Genomic DNA, 25,369 nt, shown 5'->3' with positions numbered 1-25,369 from the left:
ACACCTACTGACTAGATCAAGTGCCAAATACTACAAAATTACAATAATAATAAAAAAAAAGAAATGCACATCGTGAGTTTAATTTGGCTGTATTGCATGTCTGGGGTACAATTTAGAAAACACTCACATATATAAAGGGTCAATGTGCAGGGATGCATTACTTAAACCTGAACATTAGAAGAAAAAAGAAACGGACATTACACCAAAAGTAAGGGGGAAGCCAAAGGATACCTTCAACCTACAATGCCTTTTGCCAACTGTTTAACATTTGTATACACCATCATATAGGAATATACCATATGACATTTAGCTAAATTAAAAAAATAATTTGCAAAGCTTTGCAAGACTTCATGGCAGACTGGCTATTGTAAATGCAAAGTATTCTCCACAGTGGACTGTGTGATCCCTTCATGTTCGGGACATGGCTCCTGTCTTCATGGTCAGTGCCACTGTACCTCAGGCTGGACCGGAGCTAACTGTGAGACGCAGCTCTCCATGTGTCCAGAACACTGCTCTGGTCACGGTACATTCCAGAGTGAGACCAGAACCTGCATCTGTGACGTGAACTGGACCGGTCCTGACTGCTCAACAGGTAAAAGTGACTCCTGCTAATACCGCTGATTTAATGAGATTAGTCATGTTGTGATTGAGATTAGAAGATGTTATTCGTTTTTAAGTGTATTTTTTTTTTTACAACTTGTATTTAATACTACACAAATGTATTTATTATTATATGAAAACTGTACTGGAGATTACTCTTAAACTTAGAGACTCATAATATAATGTTTAATTATTTGACCACAAACTTAAATTCCTGTAAAATGAAAACGTCACAGGAAATGGTTGTACAGCTTCACTCAAAAAGCTGTCCAAAGTTAGTGCTAATAGGGGCACACATTACTTGGTTCACTCTGCATATAAATCCGTTTTTTTTTTTTTTATCAGATTTTTAGAACTGACTGCCTGAACTGTAATATTGCAAGTGATTAAACAATTTGTTCAGAAAGTGAACTAAATGTCTGGTATTTTTAATAAGGTTTTTTTATGCATCAGCATAAATTTTGCCCCTCTAGTGTCAATTCATTATATCTCACCACATTGCTATAAGGGATAGTTCACCCAAACGTAATATTCTCTCATCATTTAATCACCTTCATGACATTCCAGATTTGAGTGACTTTCTTTCTTCTGGAAAAAAAAAAAAAGATTTATAGAAGAATATTTCAGCTAGGTGGTCCAGGTGAATGGACCAGATCTTTAAGCAAAAAAAAAAAAAAAGAAATTACATAAAGGCTACATAAATGTAAGCTGTGAGACTTCAGTGGTTGTAGTCATACCTTCAGACGTGATTTGAGAAGTTTGGGTGAGAAACAGATCAATATTTAAATCCTTTTTATTGTAAATCTCCATTATTACTTTCACATTTTGAAAGTGATAGTGAAATTGAAGATTTATGGTAAAACAGGAATTAAATATTTTTACAGAGCTGAAATATTCTTCTAAAAATATTTTTTTTTTTGTTCTGCAGAAGAAATGCATACACCTCTGGGATGGCATGAGGGTGAGTAAATCATGAGAGAATTCTCATTTTTTTAGTGAACTATTCGTTTAAGATGAACCACATGAAGCGCGATGGCAAATTCATGCATTTGCTGTTTCCGAAACTTCTCAATTGTTCACTGATTTAACATGCATTACATAGTTAATGCCACATGCCAACTTTAGACACTATTGCACTTATGTCTTTATATAGCCAAACTAAGAAAACTACTTAAAATCTGATCTGATCTTTCAGACTGAAATGCATTTCCAAAATTTAGAATCAGATTTTAAACCACATAAGGATGTGGTTTGGGTCATGCTTATAAAAATCAGTTCCCCTTCTGTTACTCACTCGATGTTGTGTCGAATGAAGTGACACAAGGGGTCTCCCTTGGGAGCCTCACGTACCTCTGAACTTGAGAAAAGGCCAATGAGAAATTGGCAGACAGAATTTGCATGCCCCGCCCCTGACATACGGTATAAAGGGAAGCGGGATTGTGTCTGTTAGTCAGATTTTTTTCATCGGAGCCAAGCGGTTGTGCAGCAGCAAGCTGAGTCTCACTACTGTTCCACTCACCTTTGTTGGCAATAAGCACTGCTGTTGGATCCTACGGCGCATTTCCAGAGACGTTCTCTCTCTCCGCACGCTGTGCAGTCCCACTCCCTAGCGCTTCGACAGCATTTCTGTCTAAAAGAGTGTTTCCTCCTAAAAGAGTTTTATTTCTCTAAAAGAGTTTATTTTCACTCACGAAAGAGCAATACACAGGAGGCATTGAACGTCCTTTTCAGGATGCGTCTTTTTAAAGATCTCTTTGTCATCTAGCTTTCACTGGCAAGAAACCTGGTGTTACTGTGGATTTAAGCCAAGATCCAGCTGTGGGACCGAGGTATCCTCAGAATTTAAGGTGCAATCTAAAAGTGGGTCGAAGATTTTAACACAACTTGACGTTGGACATTCCAAGATTGTACAAGAAAACAGGCAGTACATACGAGCAGTAGTTGAGTCACTACGGTTTACAGCTTGTTAAACGATTGGTCAGCGAGGGCACAGAGAAAACAAGCAATTCACCAGCAGAGGTAATTTCCTTGAACTGTTAAACCTGCTTGGAAAGTTTCACAGTACTGTGTCAAAACAAGTTAGCTAGTGGGCCTGGCAATGCTAAATAGGTGCACCATGACATTCAGAAAGAATTCATTGACATTATGGCTAGCATGATAAGGGGGCAAGTAAGCGACGAGGTTAAGCTGGGAGAGCACTTTGCTTTAATGGTTAACGAAACCAAAGACATAAGCAAGAAAGAGCAGATATCTGTTGTATTGCATTACCTAAAAATGTACAACATTCATGAAGAATTCCTGGACTTTATTCCGGCAGATGGTTTAGATGCACAATCTTTACTCGAGTCAGTTAAACAGACGTTGGCTGAGTGTAACATAGACAAAAATGTATGCCATGCCCAGTGCTACAACGGGGCATCAGTTATGTCTAGGTGCAACAATGGTGTCCAGGAAAGATTTCACCAAGTGCCACACGGGGCTTTACATCCATTGCTTTGCACACAGACAAAACTTGGTTTTAGTTGACTGTGTGCATAATGTGAAACCAGTCGCAGAATGTTTTTCAGTAGTGCAGATACTCTACAACTGTTTTCCCAGGTCTGTTATTCACAAACTGTTTGTCGAGAAGCAGCAAGAACTTGAGCCTACCAAACTGATAGTGGAACTGAAAAGATCATCAGACACATGATGGGCCTGACAATATTCTACACTGTGGGCAATAAAAAGAGCTCTCCCTGATATTTCAGCAACAGCAGATGTGAGCGACCAGTCAAATGCTCATAGGCTCATAGGGTGACTGAAGAAAAATCACTGAGTGGATTGATCGATGGACAGTTTGTTCTGCACGTCACTATGCTGGAAAGCATATTCAGCCTCACAAAAACTATATCCGATCATCTACAGGCCACAGATTTGGAGCTGGCATCTGCCACCAATCTGGTCTGTTCAGCTGTCGATACCCTCAATGAGAAATGCAACGTTGAAATGTGGAATGCAATCTGGGAGTGTGTCCGTGACCAGTGTGCTTCGGTGGGCATTGAAATGCAGCGACCACAGGTGAGGAGAAAAGCACAGCCTCGCCACCTCCAGGAGTTTGTGGTGAACAGCCAAACAGTGTCAATAGAGCGATTGGAAACTTCAGACGACTATCGTAGCCACTGTTTTTCCCAGTAATCGACCGATTGGTTAGTGAATTGAACAGACATTTTTTGTCTGAAAGCTGTCACATTCTGAGAGGAGCAACAGCCCTCAACCTCAAGCACAAAACATTCATGGACAAAGATCGCCTTTTGCCAATGGCTAAACACTATGGGGTAATGGAGGAAAACCTCTCTGCAGAACTTCACCAGGCAAAGCAACTTATTGAAAGGAAAAACAAAATGGGGATCTCGTGAACCGCACCCATGACATGCTGGTGCTATTAAGACCACACAAGGATGCGTTTGTTGATTTATGTAAACTTGTGTGCATCTCCATGACACTGCCTATCACAGGATTTACTTTCCAGCCCTCCACCGGAGGATGGAGTAGTCTGAGTACCAGCTCCGTAGCGGATATCTCTCTCCCTGGGTCGTCCATCTCAGGGGCGTTTATGAGCCATCTGGATCCTCATGCCAGGCCGTGAGGCGGGGGGCACATTCTTCCTGAGGGGGGGCTCTACGCTGGGCCGAGAACTGGGCTCAGGCTGTGGCGGAGAAATCTGGGCTTTCTCTGCCGCAGGAGATGCCCTTGACGAGCAGACATGGTACGGGATTTTGAGCCGCGGCTGGGGCAAGATGTGTTGTATGTCCTCCATCTGTTTCTTCTCCATGAGAACTGGTGGGCAGAGTCCTCAACGGTGTCGCTGAATTGGCTGATCTGGGAGATGGGCGCGTTGAGAAAGCAAACATTGTCGGCATCCCTCATCTTGACCAGATATAGCCACGGTTGGATCTCCTGGACCACCAAGTTGGACATCGACTGGTTTACTTGCAGGAGGGCCATGGCATGCAGGGCGGAGGCGGCCTGTCCAGCAGCACTCTAGGTTTTGATCGCCAGAGACAACGTAGTCCTACAGGTCTTGGAGTGGAGCGCCAGACGATCCTGCCAGGTGTTGGCGTTTTGTGGGCACAGGTGCACCGCAACCGCCTTATCCACCTGAGGGACCTCCGTGTACCCGTGGCCTGCCCCACTGTTGAGGGTAGTGAGAGCGGATGAACTGGGAAGTCAGTTTTGGGCAGCAAAAGGTGCCCTCCATGACCTCGTCAATTTGTAGTGCACTTTTGGGAAGAAAGGGACCAGGATGGGCAAGACCGTGAGCGGCGCCCCGAACCCAGCAACCGATATTCTAGCCGCGAGGGCTCCAACCGGACACCTGCGTCGGCCTCAGACTGGGTGGGCAGAGCCCAAGGTGGCAGCCCAGTCAAGTCATTGCGTCCGACATCAACAGTGCACTCTCCAATGCAGCAATCGAGAACTTATCCTGCTCACGAGCCCGAAAGAGACGTTAAGCTGGCCATGAGGCGAGCTGGTCTCATCTCGGAACTCAACGGGGGCAAACGAGTGTGCTGGGGAGTGGGAGGTCTGCTGGGAATTACCCTACTATACCGCACCCATTGAACTCCCAAAATCGCCTCCAGCGCCAGCCAGGCCGTCCCCGTACCAAATAGGTTGAAGGCGCAGCATGGAGGGCGGCCGGAGTGGCTTTCACCCGGAAGAAAGAAAACTGTGACCACAACGTTGCCATGGTCACGTTCTTGCAATGAGAACACAAACCATTCACAAACGTTGCCACAGTATGATCACAGCCCAGACACCTGAGGCAGCACCTGTGGCCATCGGAGGCGGAGAGATAACAACCGCATCCAGGAATCACACAAAGACGGAAAGTCATCTTTAAAGAGAAGCGTCTTTAAGAAGACGTTCATGTCAATGTGCTGCTCTAATAGAGGAAAATATACTCTGCAGAAATATATACTCTTTTAGTAGCACCGTCGAAGCGCCCAGGGGTGTAATCTGCACTAATTCTGCAGAAGGAGAGAAAGCCGCTGGAATGCGCCATATATCCAACAGCATACGCATCTTTCAGAGGTGAGTGGAACAGCTCACTGATACACAACCACTAGGCTCAAAGAAAAAAATCTGAATGAGAGTGGATATTCCAGCTCCTTTTATACCATATATCCAGGGGAGTGGCATGCAAATTCTACTCGCCAATTCTCTTTGACCTTTTCTCAAAGATCTGAGGTGTTTTGTGGCTCTCAAGAGTGACCCCTAGTGTCACTACATCGACACAATGTCGAGTGAGTCTTGAAGGGGAACTTATATCCAGGGGAGTGGCATGCAAATTCTACTCGCCAATTCTCTTTGGCCTTTTCTCAAAGATCTGAGGTGTTTTGTGGCTCTCAAGAGTGACCCCTAGTGTCACTACATCGACACAATGTCGAGTGAGTCTTGAAGGGGAACTTCAGTTTTTGGCAATTTCAAGCATTGCATAGCCTTTGTTCCTTAAAGCAATTATTGACTGACAATTTCTAGAGAAAGTAGTTTCTTTTTCTGCCATTTTTGACCTAATATTGATCTTAAGACATTCCAGTCTATTGCATACTGTGGCAACTCCAAAACAAACACAAAGACAATGTTAAGCTTCATTTAACGAACAAAATAGCTTTCAGCTACTTTTAAAATAATGGCAAGTGATTTTCTAGTACCATATTTGCAATTTAGCACAATTACTCAAGGATAAGGTGTTGGAGTGATGGCTGCTGGAAATTGGGCTTGTCTAGATTTGATAAAAAATTACATTTTTCAAATAGTGATGGTGCTGTTTTTTACATCAGTAATGTCCTGACTATTCTTTGTGATCAGTTGAATGCCACTTTGGTGAATAAACGTACCAATTTCCTTCTGAAACATCTAAATCTGTACATTATTCCAAACTTTTGGCAGCTAGTGTATATGATGTCAGCATTTTCTGTGGCAACGATGCTCCTGTATGTAACACACTAATCTACATTCACTTACTTTCCCTTGGTGATGCCTGTAAGTAATTAGTGTCCTGAAAAAGAATGTTGTGGGAATTATTCCATGAAATAATGGGAATTTGTGAATTTTAAATTTGAAGAGAACAATAAATGTGCCACTGCAGTTATCAAGAAGTGTTATGCTAAAACAAATAGCACCACAAATCCAATTTTTATGTGCTTGATATCCCAGACTGTCTGATCTGCAATAAAATATATTATTTTCAAATGTGAACTAAGTTGAAATGAATACTTATATAGGTTTAACTAGTCTCAGCCTCAGACAGCACGATCGTGGACCGCCTACAGTCCGTGCTCTAACCTAATTAATCTAACCAAAAATTTTTATTCAATTTTTATTCAATTTTTTTTTTTTTGTTTTTTTTTTTTTTTTACTTTTCATTAGCAATCAATCTTGTATATAATATATCAATATGCCATTTTACAAAAATATTCAATTTAAACATGATATTTAAACTTTACGCTTTTACTAAATGCAAATAAAAATAATAATAATAATTCTAAAGCCACTAAGCCATTACATTTTACTTCCTCTTCCATAGTGTTTGTGACCTTAGAGTAGGGCCACTTTTGCAATAGCTGCAGCTCTGGCCATGAGAGCAATGGGAGTCCACTTGCTTGCACATTTGGGGTTTTGTCTCTTCATTACCTCCACTGTTCCACTTCAATTAAATACACTTTAATTAACGGGTATTTGGCGTAGATCGACCCGCCTCCCGTTGGAACCTGGAAGTGCTAAAAACAGATAAACACCTTGCTGCTAATGAAAAATTGATTACATCGATTGGTGTGGAAAAAGAAGGCTGTTTAACAAAAACAAAATTGACTGATTCAGCCACCCCTTCAACCTTTTAGAGAAATTTAATATTCTAGAGAGTCAACACAAACTCAGGCCTTCAAATTCTTGAAATTGAAGGGGGAAAAAAACCCTCATCTTGAGAGGGATGGCAAATGGTCTCCTGTGTACAAACATCAGAGGGACTTACTTATGTTTCTCTCAATTTTAGTTGTTATCTGTTATTTATTTGTTAGGAGGACTCTTTTTTTTCCTCTAAAAGTTGCCTGAAACTAAATGGCTTAATGGAAGACCATTATGAACTTGCCTGAAAGGTTGCCTTAGGCAGCAGAGAAGTTTGAAAAAGTCAATGGAGTAATTTCTCTGCAGTGATAAATTGACTCCAGCATGGACTTTTACATTTAAAATTGCCCTAGGCTGTGTTATTTCCTAGGGTTTTAAGGAGTCGTTGAGGTGATAGTTGTAAGGACATAATGATTAGTTGAAATGAAGGTGGATGGTGGCAAGCCAGTTCTAAGATTCCCTTATTATCAGGCATTAGGCATGCTTAGATCGTCCTACTGTATGCTTTGATGTCTATTTGCAGCATGCAACGTGAAACCAGAAGTGCTATATAGCTAGATCTCTAACACAGAGCACACAGTACCTGATTTATAATGTATGCAAAGAATACATACTGAAAGTGAAAATTCCTTTGAAACACAGAAGCAATGGGTGTTTGACGCATGCTGATAATAACAGTAATATGTGAAATACGAACACTTTGTATCTTTACATGCAGATTAGTGTCTGACTGGAAACAGACATGCTGATGTACAGTAACTTACATGTTAATTCATTTAGATTAATGGTTTGCAGACCACTGGGATATTTTAAGTTGAAGGTAAATTAAATGTATAATATAAACTGAGTAATGAATTTGTTTAGCACCATCTATGGAATCAAGTCTTCCTATTTTAAGATGTCTCTCTAGAATAACAGAGTGCCCAGTTTTTGCTGACCTGCAGAATATGGTCAAACCTTATGATGTAATTATTTATTAAATACCCCCCATAACAAGATTTGGCAAGCAGCCATATTTATATAGCTATTAAAATGTAAACCTCCCATGCTGAAACTGAATGGTTTCCTGTGAATTTTGTTGGCAGCACATTCTGGAAGAGGAAATAGCTTACTACATTATATAAAGCTATTTATACGTGACACCTTGCAGATCGTTTTTTATTTATAGACACTAATTTTTATAGACACTAAATTTAATAATACACAGAAATAAAATTTTGTTAAAAATGGCTCTTGCCCTTGAAAATCTTGTGTGAATCTGTATGCCTGACTTGTGAATATTAGCAGAAAATGTTAGCAATTACAGATTGCAGGATGACAAGTTCAGAGCCATTGTGCATTGGCTTTAGCACAAAACTATCAAAGGATTATTGACATTTTTATACCCCCAACATTCAAACACAATCTATCAGTGAGAATTAGAGTGCCAAAGCTGCAGTCATTCATAGTGATTATAATTCAGCACTGTGCTGTTGTGTCTATTTCTATTGCCAAAATAAGCAAAAACTTTCAGGTAAAACAAAACGTCTAGGTTACTTTTGTAACCCCCATTCCCTGATGGAGGGAACAAGATGTTGTGTCGATTGTAGTGACACTAGGGGTCTCTCTTGAGAGCCTCGGTTGCCTCTGAACTTGAGAAAAGGCCAATGAAAAATTGGTGAACAGAATTTGCATGCCCCTCCCCCGGACATAGGGTATAAAGGAGGGCACAATTCGGCTGTCCATTCAGGTTTTGCACTGAGGAGCCAAGAATAAGGTTCAGCCATTACAGCGGTTGGTACAGTGTTGTGGCAAGAGGGACACAACGTCTCCTTCCCTCCATCAGGGAACGGGGGTTACAACAGTAACCTAGACAAGGGTCCCTATCCAATAACGCCACGACACTGAACCGTGTTACGTGAACTGCTGATGCAGGTGCAAGCAAGCTGTTGAGTGCCAAAGGAGCAGACCGCATCAGGCTGCATGTAAACTTCCCCAACGCCCCATAAGACATCATATACATTTTAGGTTCCCATCATCCCTGAGGGGGGAACAAGCAACGTGACAAGCATGGGAGTGGGCCGCGCCTTTTATACAACACTCGTTTTAGTATTGCGCTGTCGAAGCACCCATGGGCAAACTGCACTGCCGTTCAGAGAATGAGAAAGCTGCTGAAGTGCGCCATAGATCCAACAGCAGTAACCACTCAGAGGTAGAGGAACAGGTGTGTGACTCACTGCATACACATCCATTGGCCCTGAAGAAAATTTCTGAATGAAACAGATGCATTTCCCTGCCTTTTATACCTGTATGTCTGGGGGCGGGGCATGCACATTATGTCTGCCAACTTCTCATTGACCTTTTTTCATAGATCAGAGGTATATTCGGCGCTCAAGAATGATCCCTAGTGTCGCTTCTTTGACACAACGTTGAAGTGAGCGACAGACAGGGAACTAAATATACTTACATTAAAAATCTATTCTCTAAAAGCAAGTCTGAATATCTTATATACTGCTTCTCAGATGAATGCATCTTTTTTTAAAGGTCAAGATCAATAAACAACCTTTTTTAAAGGATTTTTAGATATAAAAAAAAAAACATATATTTTTAATGTTATATTCAACATTCTCAGATAACAATTGTATCTTCTGCAATATAGTTCCTAAAGTAAATGTACATTGTTTTAAATGAGTTTTAGATATTTATTATTGGAAAACAAGCCAGATGCAGTTTCAATCTCTCCTATTAGACCGGGACATTCTCGCAACTCATAGAAGAGGCGCTGACCTCACAGAGAAATGCCAGTTTCGGAGTTTGTAGTTAATTACATGACCTGCTTCCGTATTATTTAAACTTTAATAAAGCTATAACTCATTAAATTTGCATTTAAGATGTAACACCGGGATGTTTCCTTTTTTAAATAGCTCCGACTCCACTTATTCCGCAACGAGAGTGCTTCTGTATTTACTTGTTTGGTATTTTTGTATAATTCCCTTATACTTTGTGATCTACATCAGCTGAAGCTGTTTGGAAAATTTAGAGTGCACCTGGACTGTGATCTGTGTAATCTTCCTCTCATCAGTCTTGTGCGAACTGCAGTGCTGCTCTTGCATGACAGAGTTTAATGTGATGTAATATTACGTTAAATGAGATCAAACGACTATTCGACAATTACAATTTTTGTCGACAATTTTTTATTGCCAATGTTGTCGATAACGTTGACTAAATGTTTCAGCCCTAATCATAAACAGACAGGCGAGGATGAACAATATCGCCTCGTTATAATTCTGTGATAAGTTGTCTGTCATTTTTAATACTGCATTAGTACGTAACATAACAATTGTTCACGCTTAACCAAAAGTTCAGCCCACATCACCCGCAAAGCGTCATGGGACTCAGGAATATTGTGGATAGCTCTGTGGCTTTATACTTGAGAGTCCATCAATGAAGGCTGCATTTTTATAGTTGTTTTATAAGATGTATTTTTATGACTAGCACTGCTACACAGTTGTCTGTCATGACTCATGAAAATCAGTGCCTTTTTGTCCCAGAAATGTGTGCAAAAGATTGCAGTCCTCATGGCATTTGTGTTGGAGGTGTGTGTCGGTGTCCAGACGGCTGGTCGGGGGCAGGATGCGAACAGGAGAACTGTCAGCCTCACTGTGGGGAGCACAGCGTGTGTCACAAGGGGAAGTGTGAGTGTCATCAAGGTTGGACAGGAGAAAACTGCAATATCGGTGAGTTTGCCATGTTATGAACTTTGTATTTTATTAAAGGGATAGTTCACCCAAAAATAAAAATTCTCTCATAATTTACTCACCTTAATGCCATCCCAGATGTGTATGACTTATTTCTTCTGCTGAACACAAATGAAAAGTTTTAGAAGAACATTTCAGCTCTGTAGGTCCTCACAATGCAAGTGAATAGTGACCAAAAGTTTTAAGCTCCAAAAATACATAAAGGCAGCCATAACCCATAATACTCCAGTGGTTTAATCTATATCTTTAGAAGCGATATGATAGGTGTGGGGGAGAAACAGATCAATATTTAAATAATTTTTTACTATCAATCTTCACTTTCACATTCTTGTTTTGTTTTTGGCATTTCATATTCTTCATGCATATTGCTACCTACTTGGCAGGGAGGAGAATTTATAGTGAAAGAGGACTTAAATATTGATCTGTTTCTCACCCACCCCTATACTATCATGTCTGTAACAATTGGAGCTGTATAAATTACTTTTATGCTGCCTTAACATACTTTTTGGACCTTTGAATTTCTGGCAAAAATTTACTTGCATTGTAAGAAATATTATCTGAAATATTCTTCTAAAAATCCTCATTTGTGTTTAGCAGAAGAAATAAAATAATACGTGGTAATATGTGGGATGGCATGAGGGTGAGAAAACTGAATTAAAATATTTGGGTTAACTATCTCTTTTAGTCTATAAAAAAGTGTAATATTGAAAAGTGTCCCACAGAGTTCCCACTGTTATGGAAAACACTTTTATTTCATACTTGTTTTTATTTAAAATTTAAAAAATCCTTATTCAGTTATCATCAACAACTGGAAAATGTCATGGTTACTGTAGTAACCTCCATTACCCGATGGAAAGAATGAGACGTTGTGTTGATTGTAGTGAAACAAGGGGTCTCTTCTTAGAGCCTCGCGTACCTCTGAACTTGAGAAAAGGCCAATGTCAAATTGGCAGACAAAATTTGCATGGTCCGTCCCCAGACATACAGGTATAAAGGGGAGCGGCGAGCATCTGTCAGACAGGTTTTTGCACTGAGGAGTCGAGAATAAGGTTACAGCGCATTACAGTGGTAGGGATAGTGACGTGGCAAGGGGAACACAACCTCTCGTTCCTTCCATCGGGGAACGAAGGTTACAACAGTAACCATGACGTTCCCCTCCTGTCACTCACTCAACGTTGTGTCGATTGTAGTGACACAAGGGGTCCAGGGTTTCTGCGGGGCATTAAAAAGCATTAAAAGTTATTTTTATGACAGTTTGGTGATTGCCTCCGGCTAATGCAAAATTGACGTAACGCCGGATGTTTGGACAGCGGCAGGCTGGGACCTGGAGGAGTTCGAACAGAGAACGTATATTTAGTAAAGTCGCAAATAAATGGGTGAGTGCAAATTCCAGCAAAAGTGGCTAGAAGACAAAGAATTTAGGACATGGTTGCTTTCATGGTTGGTTGTCAACATGGAGTATTTAAATCTCATATGCAGTCCAATAGCCACAAATCGGCTGTAAAAGGCAGACAGCAATTAACTATCTCAAGTTACTTCGCCATGACTGACAAAGTAACATCTTCAGCAACTACTACTTCTACTACTACTACCACCACAACTGCTGCTGTAGTGACCACCGCTTCCTGCGGAGCCACTACCGAAGGAAAATCGATCGTCCTTTGAGCAGAAAGCGATGCTGCAGGCAGAGGTGCAGTACCACTCATACGCATCAAATGAAGGTGATTCTGAGTTGTTACAGGGAATGTTTAAGAGTTTTTCCTTCACTATCCAGACTGATAGAATTTGTGGTTATAGCTGAAGGAGGTTACGTGTATTCGATGGCGGTACAATTTACACAAACAGAAAGATAATGGCTTTTTTTCCAGTCATGGCCTGATATTTCAGTATGCCTATAGCATTCAATATCTAGTTGATTGGTACTAAGTTAAATTAAATTTGACATATCTGCAAATACATTTTTATATTTTAAGCTGTCTCCTGAGAATTCAGTTCAGAGTGATAGTTTATTTAAATTATGTAGATTGTCCCAAATGTCTAAGATTATCATCATTGCATCATTGTCAAATTGAATGGTTACAATTGGGACGTGGGCTTTTTAAAATGTATCGTTTGTGTGTGTGTGTGTATGCATATATATATATATATACACACACACACACACACATATATATATATATATATATATATATATATATATATATATATATATATATATATATATGTATATATATACGTGGTTAGTCGTGGGTCATGTATGGCATTAAAAATCTTAAAAATGGCATTAAAAAAGGCATTAAAAAGCATTAAAATTGATTTGATGATACCTGCAGAAACCCTGGGGTCCCACTTCAAAAGCCATGCACTAACCCGTGTTACGTGACTGCTGAGCCAGGTGCAAGCAAGCTGTTGCATGCTAGAAGCAGCTGGGTCGGCTGCACGTAACCCTCCCAAACGCCCCTAATAAAAGGTGTCATATACCGCTCACTGGCTAACCTGGCAAAGAAGGTGCACTGGATCAACTTGGTGAAGGACGCAAGGTGCAAGCTTTTCCGTAATACCGAGTTCTGCTGGCTCGGACCTGACAAAACACAGGATGAGACCGACTCAACCCTGAGGTTGTAGAACCTAGCAAAGGTGTTGGTTGTTGCCCATCCCACTGCACTGCAGTTGTCTGCTAAGGAGGTGCCATGGGCCAGTGCCCACGAGGATGCCACACTTCTCGTAGAGTGTGCTTGAACACGCAAGTTGGGGGTCATGGCCTGGGTGTGATAGGCTAGGGAAATAGCATCAACAACCCAATGAGCTAACCTCTGCTTGGAGACGGCGTTCCCTTTCCGCCATCCACCAAAGCAGACAAAGAGCTGCTTAAAGCATCTAAAGCTGCGTGCGGTCCACATAGATACGCAAAGCACGTACCGGACACAGCAACGAAGAGGGTGGTTCTGCCTCCTTCTGGAGCAGTGCTTGCAGGTTCACGACCTGGTCCCTGAAAGGGGTCGTAGAAACCTTGGGCATGTAGCCCGGTCGCAGTCTTAGGATGACGTGAGCATCTGCCGGACCGAACTCCAGGCAAGTGTCGCTGACAGAGAACGCTTGCAGGTCCCCAACCCTCTTGATGGAAGCAAGCGCGATCAGGAGGGCCGTCTTCAAGGAGAGGGCTTTGAGCTTGACTGAATCAAGAAGCTCAAAGGGAGGTCTCTGAAGGCCTGAGAGGACCACTGAGAGATCCCAGGAGGGGAACAGGTTTGGCCGGGAAGTTTTCAACCTCCAGGTGCCTCTAAGGAACCCACTGCCTTTTTGGGTACGATGAAGTAAGTGCTGTAGAAATCCTTCTTCATATGACATTGGCCTTTTCTCAAGTTCAGAGGTACGCAAGGCTCTCAGAAGAGACCCCTTGTGTCACTACAATCGACACAATTTCGAGTGAGTGACGGAATGGGAACGGGAAAGGGAAAATTCCTCAGTCAAAACGTGTGATCTTTGGCCATATTGTTCATAAGGATCTTGAGACAGAATCAAATAATACATTAATATAGTATATTTTCAAATGTCATAAACTCTGCCAATCTTCTAACAATTTGCAAACTTTGAATATGTACATTTATTACATACAGAGTTAGAATTATACAAATCTTAATTAATAGAGATGTTATGACATGGAATTTGAATGGCTTCTCTCTTTTTTTTTCCTGTTCTCTCTTTCATTCTTTTCATTACTCTAGCTCACTTCATGGACAGTAAAATCAAAGGTACAGTGCTTTCATTCATCAGTCAAGTTATGCTTATTTGATGTGTGGAATAAACATTTTATTTTTCGTTTAATTTATAGTTCTCATGAATTTCCTTTTAGTTATGTTTTCCTTAAATTTTTTTCCTTGATTTTGAAATGACAAAAAAAAGAAGAAAAAAAAAGAAGATGAAAATCTAAAGCATTCCTGCCTTTCTCTAATCGAGCTCTTGAACAATACAATGCAAATATCATAAAATGCCATATTTACTTAGGAGAGAGTAAGCCGCCACATATTAGAATGTGTAACAAGCAAAGGCTGCCTGGGCTGTCTATAGAATTGACTGACACTAAATCACTGCATTCTGCAGTATAACACCACCATGTTTAATTCTTTCCCCTGAATGTCTCTTCATGATAGCAGACTGGATAGGATATAGAGGTAAAGGTCATGCTGCCCTGACGAGAGCATGTGGCTCTGACCCCTCTGTCTCTCAAGCATGACTTTCATTATGTCTATGTACCATGTATTAATGTGTCCCTCTGTGTGTTTAGTTTCTGGTTTCCTGATTTCTTTTTTCAACTGTAGGCAGGCAGACACGCACGCACGCACGCACGCACACACACACACACACACACACACACACACACACACACACACACACACACACACACTCATCAGTCAGTTCATGCACATATACATATTCATATTACTGTCCCAAATCCCCATTGTTGTACATCTCACTGTCTCTTAATGTAATATTTAGCAGCTGCTAAGCTTCTTTAGCTTAGCATTTCCCCCTGTAATTTCCTTTGACTTCACACATTCTGTGACAAAGGATATGACTTCAGTACTGAGCACTTCAGTATACTGTCTGATGAACTTACTCTGCACTTGTGCTGTTAAACTCAGCATACTGTTAATTCGCATGGACAAATACATGTAATGTGATATTATTTTTCAAAATATCTTTAAGGATTGCAATAAAGACTAACTTTTAAACTGCTCATATACATAATAAATATTTGTAACTTTATGAAAATCATGTTGCCTAGCTATGCCATTAATATTGATCAGAATTTATATATCAAGTCCCTCAAAATGAAAATAACAAAACACAAAGATTATTGTTTCATGTGAAATTACAGTTGTCCCTGAGTCCTGTCCAATGTCTTTAAAATGTCAAGTTCCAAAAAAAAATTCTGACTGGGAAAGAAACATTCACCATGTTCTCCCCTTTATGTTTAAAAAGTTAGCGTTCTCAACCCCTTGACACATCCAAGGCTGCTGATTGTTCTCTATGTGTAACTGATTAATTTGTCCTGGTAGATAGTTGTCCAGGGCTGTGCAACAACAATGGCAGGTGCATTCTGGACCAGAACGGATGGTATTGCCTCTGCCAGTCGGGATGGAGAGGGGTGGGGTGTGATGTCGCTATGGAAACTCTTTGCTCAGACGGCAAGGACAATGAGGGAGGTGAGAAAATGCTGGGAACTTTAGAGCTGAATGTTTTTGTTAACAATTGGACACTGTTTCCACGCTCTTTCTAAAATCATCTGCATAACATAAAAACATCCAAATAAAATGTAGTCTATCTTGAAGTTTCACTGAAGTGTCCTGCTGCTCTTGTAGATGGCTTGGTAGACTGTATGGATCCAGACTGTTGCATTCACAGCACCTGTCAGGGTCAGACATACTGCCGCGGGGCTCCAGATCCCAGCACAATGCAACACCAGAGCTCACCTACTGCAGACGCTCTGGGCTTCTATCAGCGTGTCAGCTTCCTGGTGACTCCAGGGGGTACACATACCCTACCAGGGGAAAACACTTTTAAAAGGTAAGAAGCTTTAAAACTGCAAAAATGGTCAGCTGGGCTTGGATTTTGACAAATTGTGAGGAAGGATCCAAATGCAGAAAGAAAAGTTTAAGGGCATTTATTGCAAATAAACAAAAACTCACAAGAGACAGAAAAGACTAATCAGAACAAAGATCAACAAAAGATAAACAAGGACAGGACTAACTGAGGTTCAGGAGCCAAGTGGGGAACAGACTTGACTTCACAAACTCTTAAACATCACAAACAATCTGGCAGAGATATGAGGAAAGAGTGCACAATATATAGAAGGAACACACATGAGGTACAGGTGAAACTAATAAATATAACAAGGACTAAACAAGAGAGAGTGATGAGGGACCAGGAGATGAAGTCAGGAACGCATATGTTAAGATAAACACAAAGCCATGTGCAAACATACAAGACCAAACAGACATGAGTGCACAAGGCGATGAAGAATCAAACACAGCCATGTGCTCTCACATCACACAAGACATGCGTACAAACATAACCAATGGGCAGAGGAGACAGTTATGATCCCACCACAAAAAGAATAATCTAAGTCTAAAGTTGCAGGATCCCCCCTCCAAGGAACGGCTACCAGGTATTCGACCAACAAGACAAATCAAAACAAAAAAGACCAAACATTAGGATGGGAGGGTGGGGGTAACAGGTGGATGGCACAAAACAAAGAAGAAAAACATAAGTCCAAGCAAGGAGGCAGGACCGGAAGAACAGAACTAGGCGGAGCCGGTGGGATAGACCAGGGCGGAGCCGGCAGAACAGCCCAAGGCGGAGCCAGCAGGACAGACCAGGGAGGAGCCAGCATGACTGGCCGGCAGATGCCCAGGAGACCACAGACAATTTTGGCAGACTGCCTAGAGAAAGAGACATGGGCAGTGATGGCGTCAAGATAATAGGGATTGAATCGGCAGTCAGCGGGGAAGGGACTGACACAGGAGAGAGCTTAAGAGAAGGAGTGAGATCAGGAAACCAGAGACTCCATTAGAAGAGCAAGGTCAGGTGGCACCAGGACAGAAGCGAGGTCAGGTGGGTGCTGGTTACTGGGCTGAGCAACAGACTGCTGGCTGGTGTTTGATGGGTGCTGGCCACTGGACTGAGCAAAAGGCTGGTTGACAACCGATGGGGACTGGACAGGACAGTCGATGATCACAGGGAACAGAATAGGCTCGTCAACAGCCACAGGGAACCGGACAGGCTCTTCGACAGTCACGGGGAACCGGACTGGCTCGCCGAAAGCCTTGGGGAACCAGACAGACTCGTCTACAGCCTCAGGGAACTGGACAGACTCTATGACCATGGGGAACTGGGCAGGCTGTGCGATGGCCTCTCTAGTTGGGAGCACTACAAGTGACAGGGAAACTGCCTCTGTGGCCAGGAGCGCTGGGACTGGGAATCAGCCGGCTCCTCTGCCTCCTGGCGGTCAGCAGCAGGCCCCACCACCTCCTGGCGGTCAGCAGCCCGCTTCCTCCTTTCTCTGTGGCGTGAAGCCCAGGAAAAGCCAGAGAGATGACAGCGCACTGACTGAGAGGGGTCTTGGGATTTGGCATTCCTCTTCTGCAGCATAAGCTCAACCTCTGCAAGCCAGCAGAGGTGGTCCACCAAGTCCCAATAGGACCATTTAAATATCTCCACCATGTCCAAGCCCAACAAAAAGAGGTGTTTGAGGACAGCATGTGCAAAAAAGCCATGTGCAAACATACAAGACCAAACAGACACGAGTGCACATGGCGATGAAGAATCAAACACAGCTGTGTGCACCCACAACACACAAGACGTGTACTAACATAACAATGGGCAGAGGAGACTGTCCTGCCACAACAAAATTAAACTAAGACTAAAGTAGCAGGATCATGACAGTTACAAGATATTTTATAATGTTTTATAATGCCATAAAAAGGGCTAATTTAGCTGCATTAGGAAACTCAAGTTACTTAGACATTATTTCACCAATAAATTATATAAGTCATTTCATGCCAAGCTTCTCAATGAGTTCAAGACACATGGCTTGTTTTCCTCATAATGTCTCTATTTCATGTTTTATTTATAATCAATGATACAATGTATTAAAATGTATAGCTTATGCGTAGAAGTCCTTCAGGCTATGCAAGACATTGTGATTCCATTTGATGTGTTTCCAACACTTCCAACAATCTTTTTGCGGGTTTTTGTAACGTTTTGGGGTCTGAGATCTAACAGCATGGGAAAATAGAGCAAGCCTCTCACATTCATACAGAATAAACATTAGGGTTCTTCCATTTATGATTAGAATTCAGCACTTCTGGTTACCCTTTTGAAGACTTCATGTTGTCCTCTATGATTTCTTCTGCCTTTATATTGCAGATAAAAAAAGAAAAAAAAGAAAAACGTATGAGCTGTACATAAAGCTAAGAAAGCAGGCACTTTTGGAAATTATGTTTCAATTTGGACTCTTGAGTGAATATGGTCTATACCCTTCAATGTTTTTTAGGCAAAGGTAACAATATGAGCACTGCTGCTTGTCCACACTTTCTTAGAGTAAGACAAGTTAAAAAAGATTTGCTGGAATTTCCTGGTATTGGGTTGATGAAGTTTTGATTACACCTTGATGATAAAACATCTCATCCCGCCCATCTGCCCTGGGGCTCGTTTTGTTCACACGTTTCGAAATTATCGAGCAATTAGTCCAAAGACGTGAGATTGCTGGTCAGCCACTAAGCGGTGCTTGGGGAAATAATTTGCGCAGTAATTATGCCTGTTAAGACTATCAAAACAGCAGAGCAAGGAACGGTCTGGTATGTCTGGGGTCACATTGATCAGACTATGAAGAATGATAAAACCTGGACGTTTTATATATGTAATCTTCATGCAAGGCTGCTGATTTTATTTAAAAAAATTTAACAAGCAGCCTGCTGACCTTGAAAATCATTGAATCAATCAATGAACAGCTGTTTAAGTTACATGTTTTTAATGAGTTTTTTTCTGTTTGTGTTCATTTAACAGATTTGTGTCAGTAGTGCGAGGACAGGTGGTGACCAGTGATGGCACTCCACTGATTGGGGTGAATGTCTCTCTTCTGCACTATCCCCAACAGGGTTATACCATTACCAGACAGGACGGCATGTACGTAAAAATATGTTTTACACAGTAAAGCACAAGCTTATCCTACACTATAATATGTATGCACACATAAATATGCTAATATATATCCCTAAGATAGTCAGTGATAACCATTTTGCATAGTTTTATGCAAATGTACTCCATATACACGTAACAGACATCATGTATATTTAACTGCTTGCCACCCACACACACACACAACGTCTCGCCCCATCCCCTTGTCAATGATACTGTCTCTCGCAGGCAGCAAATAACAACTTGACCTAAGAATGTCCTTTTCAGGTCTAAAATAGGTTAAATTTTGGATGTGACATCTTAATATCACAGGGGGTGACACACATAAAAAGATGACAATCGCATGCAAATGTCACTTTGATCCCCCAAGTCTAGTTACACAACATTAAAGCATTCAGCATCACTAAGAGTTTATCTTTCATATCTGAGCCTATTCTGTGGCCGATAGAACTTATTATACCTTCATAATAATCAATTTGGTTATTATCTAACATTATCAGCTATCACAAAGATTGGCAGCTAATAGAAGTCAACTACTCTAGGGCCATACATTTGTGAGAGTTTGTATTCATGTGTGGCGACCACATGCCTTTTACAAATATCTACCCCTCCACTAACATTCTGCCTAACATCTTTTGTGTAAGAAAAAATTCATATGGGTTTAAAACAACATCAGACAGAATTAAAATGTGTAGATTCTACAGTATCTAGGGGCGGCTGTGGCTCAGTTGGTAGAGCGGGTCGGCTGCCAATCGCAGGGTTTGATTCCCCGCCCACATGGCTCCACATGCCGAAGTGTCCTTGGGCAAGACACTGAACCCCAAGTTGCTCCCAATGGCAGGCTAGCGCCTTGCATGGCAGCTCTGCCGCCATTTGGTGTATGAGTGTGAATGTGTGTGTGAATGGGTGAATGGGACACAGTGTAAAGCTCTTTGGTAACCTCTAAGGTTAACAAAAAGCGCTATATAAGTGCAGACTATTTACCATTTATATTCTCTTCACTAGAAGAGAAAAAATTAAATAATACCCAAGAGATGGTAATATGTCCCTAAAGAAGGAAGGCCTATGTTAAGGATTATATGATATTTCCAGATCCCTCCTAAAAACCTGTATACAGTGCACACAGGGGAGTGGGCTTCATATAATCATGCTTGTTCAGTGCTGGTGTCTGCGCTTGGTTAGTGAGCGTGTCCAAGGGGAGACAAAGCAAAGAAGAAACAGCTTCAAAGGCTGATGGTCTGGAACGGTGGCACAGCCATGCCCAGATTGAAAAAGGGACAAGAGCAGTTTGAAAATTTCAAGGAAGCAGTGCTGCAAAGATGTGTATGCATGTAGATGCTTGAGTGTGATTCAGTATCAGTGTGAAGGTTAGGTTGGGCTCTGTGGAAATGTGTGTGCAAGTACCCATGCGGGTAGGGGAATCAGCAGCTCATATAGAGCACGACTTCAAAGAGATGCCCCTTCATTTCCAAATCTGCACCTACCTCAACACTATGCCATGCTAATTAAAACAGGTCCTGCACTAACTGCTGCTTCCGAATCTCTCCTCCAAATCCCACTAATGTAAAAATATCTACCCCTCCACTCATCAACTAATAGAACATCTAAGTGTGCTAGCAAACTACTGATAAAAGTGATTGAAGTGCATTCCCGCCCTATTATTCAGCTCTGTTATTTTAATGTGCTGTGTTTATTTCAGCACATGAATCGCCTACATCTTTGCGGAGAATATGGAACATGGAAGACATTACTAACTAAGTGCTGTGATGAAGCAAACAAAGCATGTAATTTGGAGAGGACCCGTGCTGTTGTCAGTATGATAACAGGAAATTATGAATCACAACTAGCCTTCATATGCCCTCTGCTCTCTAACATACAATGCTGAGTTTTTGGCACAGACTATATTTAATGCTTATACAACTTGTGAATTAGGCTGAAAGCAAATAGAAATTTAGTTTTTTGCAAGAGTGTTTGGAATGTTAAGGCTGACTGACGAAGGGCATTCACAAAGAACCTGTTTTTGTGTCCATCTCTGCTGTTTTTAATGTTATTTTTATGTAGACATCTTTACTACGTCTATTTTTTTCAGCATGAGCACCGTGTTTTTTAGACACTATATCAAGTTTAAAAACACGTCGCAAGACACCTGCATTCTGTTCTATTTGTTGCACTACATCTAGATGTTTTAACGCAAGAACGCATTCGGCCTGAACAACCACTTACATTGATATGACAAAAACTTGGCAAAAATCATATTGTTCAAATATAGTTTTGCATTACTTGGCTTTGATAAATGTCTTATTTCTTTATTTGTTTGGCCGAATGCTAGACGACAGCAGCGTGAGCACAGACACTCAAGTGCGCGCTCAGGAAATCTGCTTCTCACAGGTGCTGCACGTTTATCAGCGTCTAATTTCCGAAACGCTTCCAAACACAAAGATAAGGTGCCGTTTATCCTGGCTGTGTACAAAGCTGATGGTTTAAATTCATATAAGCAGCAGAATTCATGCAACAGTATGGATGACTTTAAATGTATAAGTCCTGCATGCATTTAATGATAAAGAGAAAGGTTCCTTAATACCCTAAATATGTGCATGGGTGACCTTTTGTTTTTTATAGTTTACAAATGGTTATTGTGTTATTTGTCTGGAGTTGCGACTCGGGAATAAAGAAAATGTATTGCCATGGATGCGTCAAACACAATTTCAGAAAGAAGGGATTAAAGTGCACAGTGAGCTATTAGCCTAAATAGCACAATACATAGATTTTCAAATGATAAAATCACATTAAAGTTGAACAAAAATAATCTCTGTCACTGCCTGCAACATATTCTTAATAAACGGAAAATGCGTAATTCTGCCTGGGCAGGTTCACTTTCCATGAGGGAGTGAACGCTATGGATTATAGGACTTCTTCGGGATGCTTTGATTTTTAAATAATTCAGCATTTAACTTGTGTAATTAATGTATGCACACCAGAGCAAAAGAGGGGAAAACGTTGGCTCACCTTTTATCAAGCGCTGAAACTTTGCCAGGTGAAAAACAATCTGGAATCATATTAAGTCCTCTTTGCAACCTGAACTTCATCAGAATGTCGATTTGTGACACCAGCGCTGAATAAGCTTGATGCAGAGCAACAAATAGTGAAACAGAACACAGGTGTTTCGAGATGCGTTAATAAATATTGACATTATTTTTAAGTTAACAGTGTCTAAAAAAAATGAGATTGTCCTGCACAACAAATTGTTAAACAGAACGTAGGTGTCTTGAAATGCGTTTATACATATTAAAGTTCTTTTAAATGTTACAGTGAGTTGTGGCACAACGATCAAAGATGTCCATCCAGTGCATGTTTACATGGCCTCGATGCACGTGTGAACTTGCCCTATAGCTTAATTGAAAAACTGACCTGAACCTGGCCCAAAACCTGTAGGTTTGTCGGGTACCGTCTGAGTCAGATCGAGTTGAAGACTTCTAAACACGTGCAGAATAACCAAATAGTGATTTTGGTATTTGAATATGAAGCAAATCTCTATTAATGCAGGATTTTGGATCAGTTCATAATTAAAAGTACATATAATTGGCCATGTAAGACATTGCTCCAAATGTTCCTTCCGTCATTTTGAAAAATCCAACCAAATCCATGGTGTACCGGCACATGGGCCTCTCAGTTCTTAATCTCTCCTTGATTATAGTATTCTTTAAATGGCATAGAAATACCACTCATTATCATTGTACATACATCATTACATCTGTTACCATCACTTTACCATGGTACCGACAAATTAATTTTTTCTTAGGCAAAGTTCAATGAATCTGTCAGATACAAACAAGCTCTGTGATAATTTAATATGATGTTTTTACTCACCTGTAGGTTTGATTTATTGGTCAATGGTGGCGCTGCATTGACGTTAAGTTTCGTGCGTGCTCCTTACCCTGCTGTATATCGCACAGTATGGTTGTCATGCAGAGTGTTCTATGTGATGGACACATTGGTGATGAGGAAAGAAGAAAGAGACACACCAGCCTGTGAAGTCAGTAGCCTTGACAGACCCTCACCCCGAATCACAGCATCACCACATTCCAGCTTTTACCGTTCCAGTCCTGAGGCCAGCCCCATCATCCCTGAAACACAGGTGAGTCATACTGCATCACATCTAAGAGTAAAATAAGTCTCGGCACATTATTCCTGAAAATTGAAATAAATTTGAAAAAGTGCTCTACTCCCATCTGAGCTGTATGAGTGGATGACACTGCAACATATAAGAGAGCTCTGTGATTTTATTCACATACTGTACAGTCAGGAATTCCAGACATTGTTAATACCATGCAGCTTTTGCTTCTGAATTCATTATTTCAATGGCATACTATATCTTGTTGCTGTGGCAGAACAAGAACCATACTTAACCATTCATGCTTGTAACAAAAGTCAATTAAGTCTATAAGTGGAAATCAGCAGGGATCATCTGGAATTTAAATAGAGAATTTTTGTGTAAATGCATTAAATTATTTCGTAAGACGTTGATATGGTGTTGCTTGCAAATTGAGGATGTTAGTAAGCTTTTTACCTAAAAGTAAATAAATAGAAAACTTTAAACTCTGGCCCATTTCCACCTGGTTTTACAATGCATCTCGAGTGATCCAATCACATGTGGTCAGGTGAAACACGTTGCTGTTTACACCTAGAAACTTAAATGCATCTCCTGTGACCATTTGTGTTCGGATTTAGAGGGGAAGGTCTCTGATTCATGAGGACATACATCAATCACTTTGTCAGCGTGTTACTACATGATAATAAAGTGCTACAAAATAACTAAAGACAAAGAAAGTGTGAAACAAAATGGCGCACTGTTTCTCCCAGATCTGGTTGAAAGCACAAATGCAAAATTTTGAGCAGAATTATCCATTATTTTAGTGGATTACCTGCATTAAAGGAGCTTCAGATGTTCGTGCTTGTCATCTGTGTTGATATCAGACACCTTAAAGAAGATCTGTGAAGCTCTCGTGATTGTGTATGTATCCGCTTTTTAAGATTTTCAGATTGAACGGTTATATCCTTTTAAAGCTGCTCATATATGGCAGAGTTTAAACTTGTTTTAGAGCAGCAATTGATTGACAGGTAGGGGGTGGCACTTCACTGCTGTCTGGGCTGCATACAGGACCTCAAATGCTATGTGGTCACATCCATTTTTGACCACATTTGTATGTGTTTTTTGTAGGGATGCACCGATCCGATACCTGGATCGGTATCGGCTCCGATACTTAAGCTTTTAGACGGAACAGGTATTGATCCGACGAGCCCAATCCAAATCCGATATTGTGTATTAGTCATGTTCGTTACTGTCATGCTCCAAAAATGACATAAAAAAACCTTTAAAACACCATCAGCGCAACTCCAGCGTGTTATTGAATGGCGCCACTCTGTTTACACACACACACTCATGGCTATTT

The 25,369-nt window shown here is 41.0% G+C and overlaps 1 protein-coding gene across 2 annotated transcripts in view; it reads left to right on the top strand.

Annotated features, from left to right (window-relative positions):
- The window catches only part of LOC127659702 (teneurin-3-like), a 171,884-nt gene that overhangs the window by 106,958 nt on the left and 39,557 nt on the right, over positions 1-25,369 (top strand). Inside the window, exons 10-17 of one of the 2 annotated variants that reach the window (XM_052149640.1) lie at positions 392-592; positions 11,013-11,198; positions 14,945-14,971; positions 15,371-15,391; positions 16,280-16,426; positions 16,583-16,787; positions 19,788-19,907; positions 23,793-24,054. In XM_052149640.1, the coding sequence (XP_052005600.1) occupies positions 392-592; positions 11,013-11,198; positions 14,945-14,971; positions 15,371-15,391; positions 16,280-16,426; positions 16,583-16,787; positions 19,788-19,907; positions 23,793-24,054 (1,169 nt within the window). The remainder of the gene's footprint in view (positions 1-391; positions 593-11,012; positions 11,199-14,944; positions 14,972-15,370; positions 15,392-16,279; positions 16,427-16,582; positions 16,788-19,787; positions 19,908-23,792; positions 24,055-25,369) is intronic. The other variant, XM_052149641.1, reaches the window with a different exon arrangement.

The sequence above is a fragment of the Xyrauchen texanus genome, chromosome 19, assembly GCF_025860055.1.
Source record: "Xyrauchen texanus isolate HMW12.3.18 chromosome 19, RBS_HiC_50CHRs, whole genome shotgun sequence".
Lineage (NCBI taxonomy): Eukaryota > Metazoa > Chordata > Actinopteri > Cypriniformes > Catostomidae > Xyrauchen > Xyrauchen texanus.
Note: the sequence above shows the minus strand (reverse complement) of the source record. Positions and strands in the feature narration are given on the sequence as shown.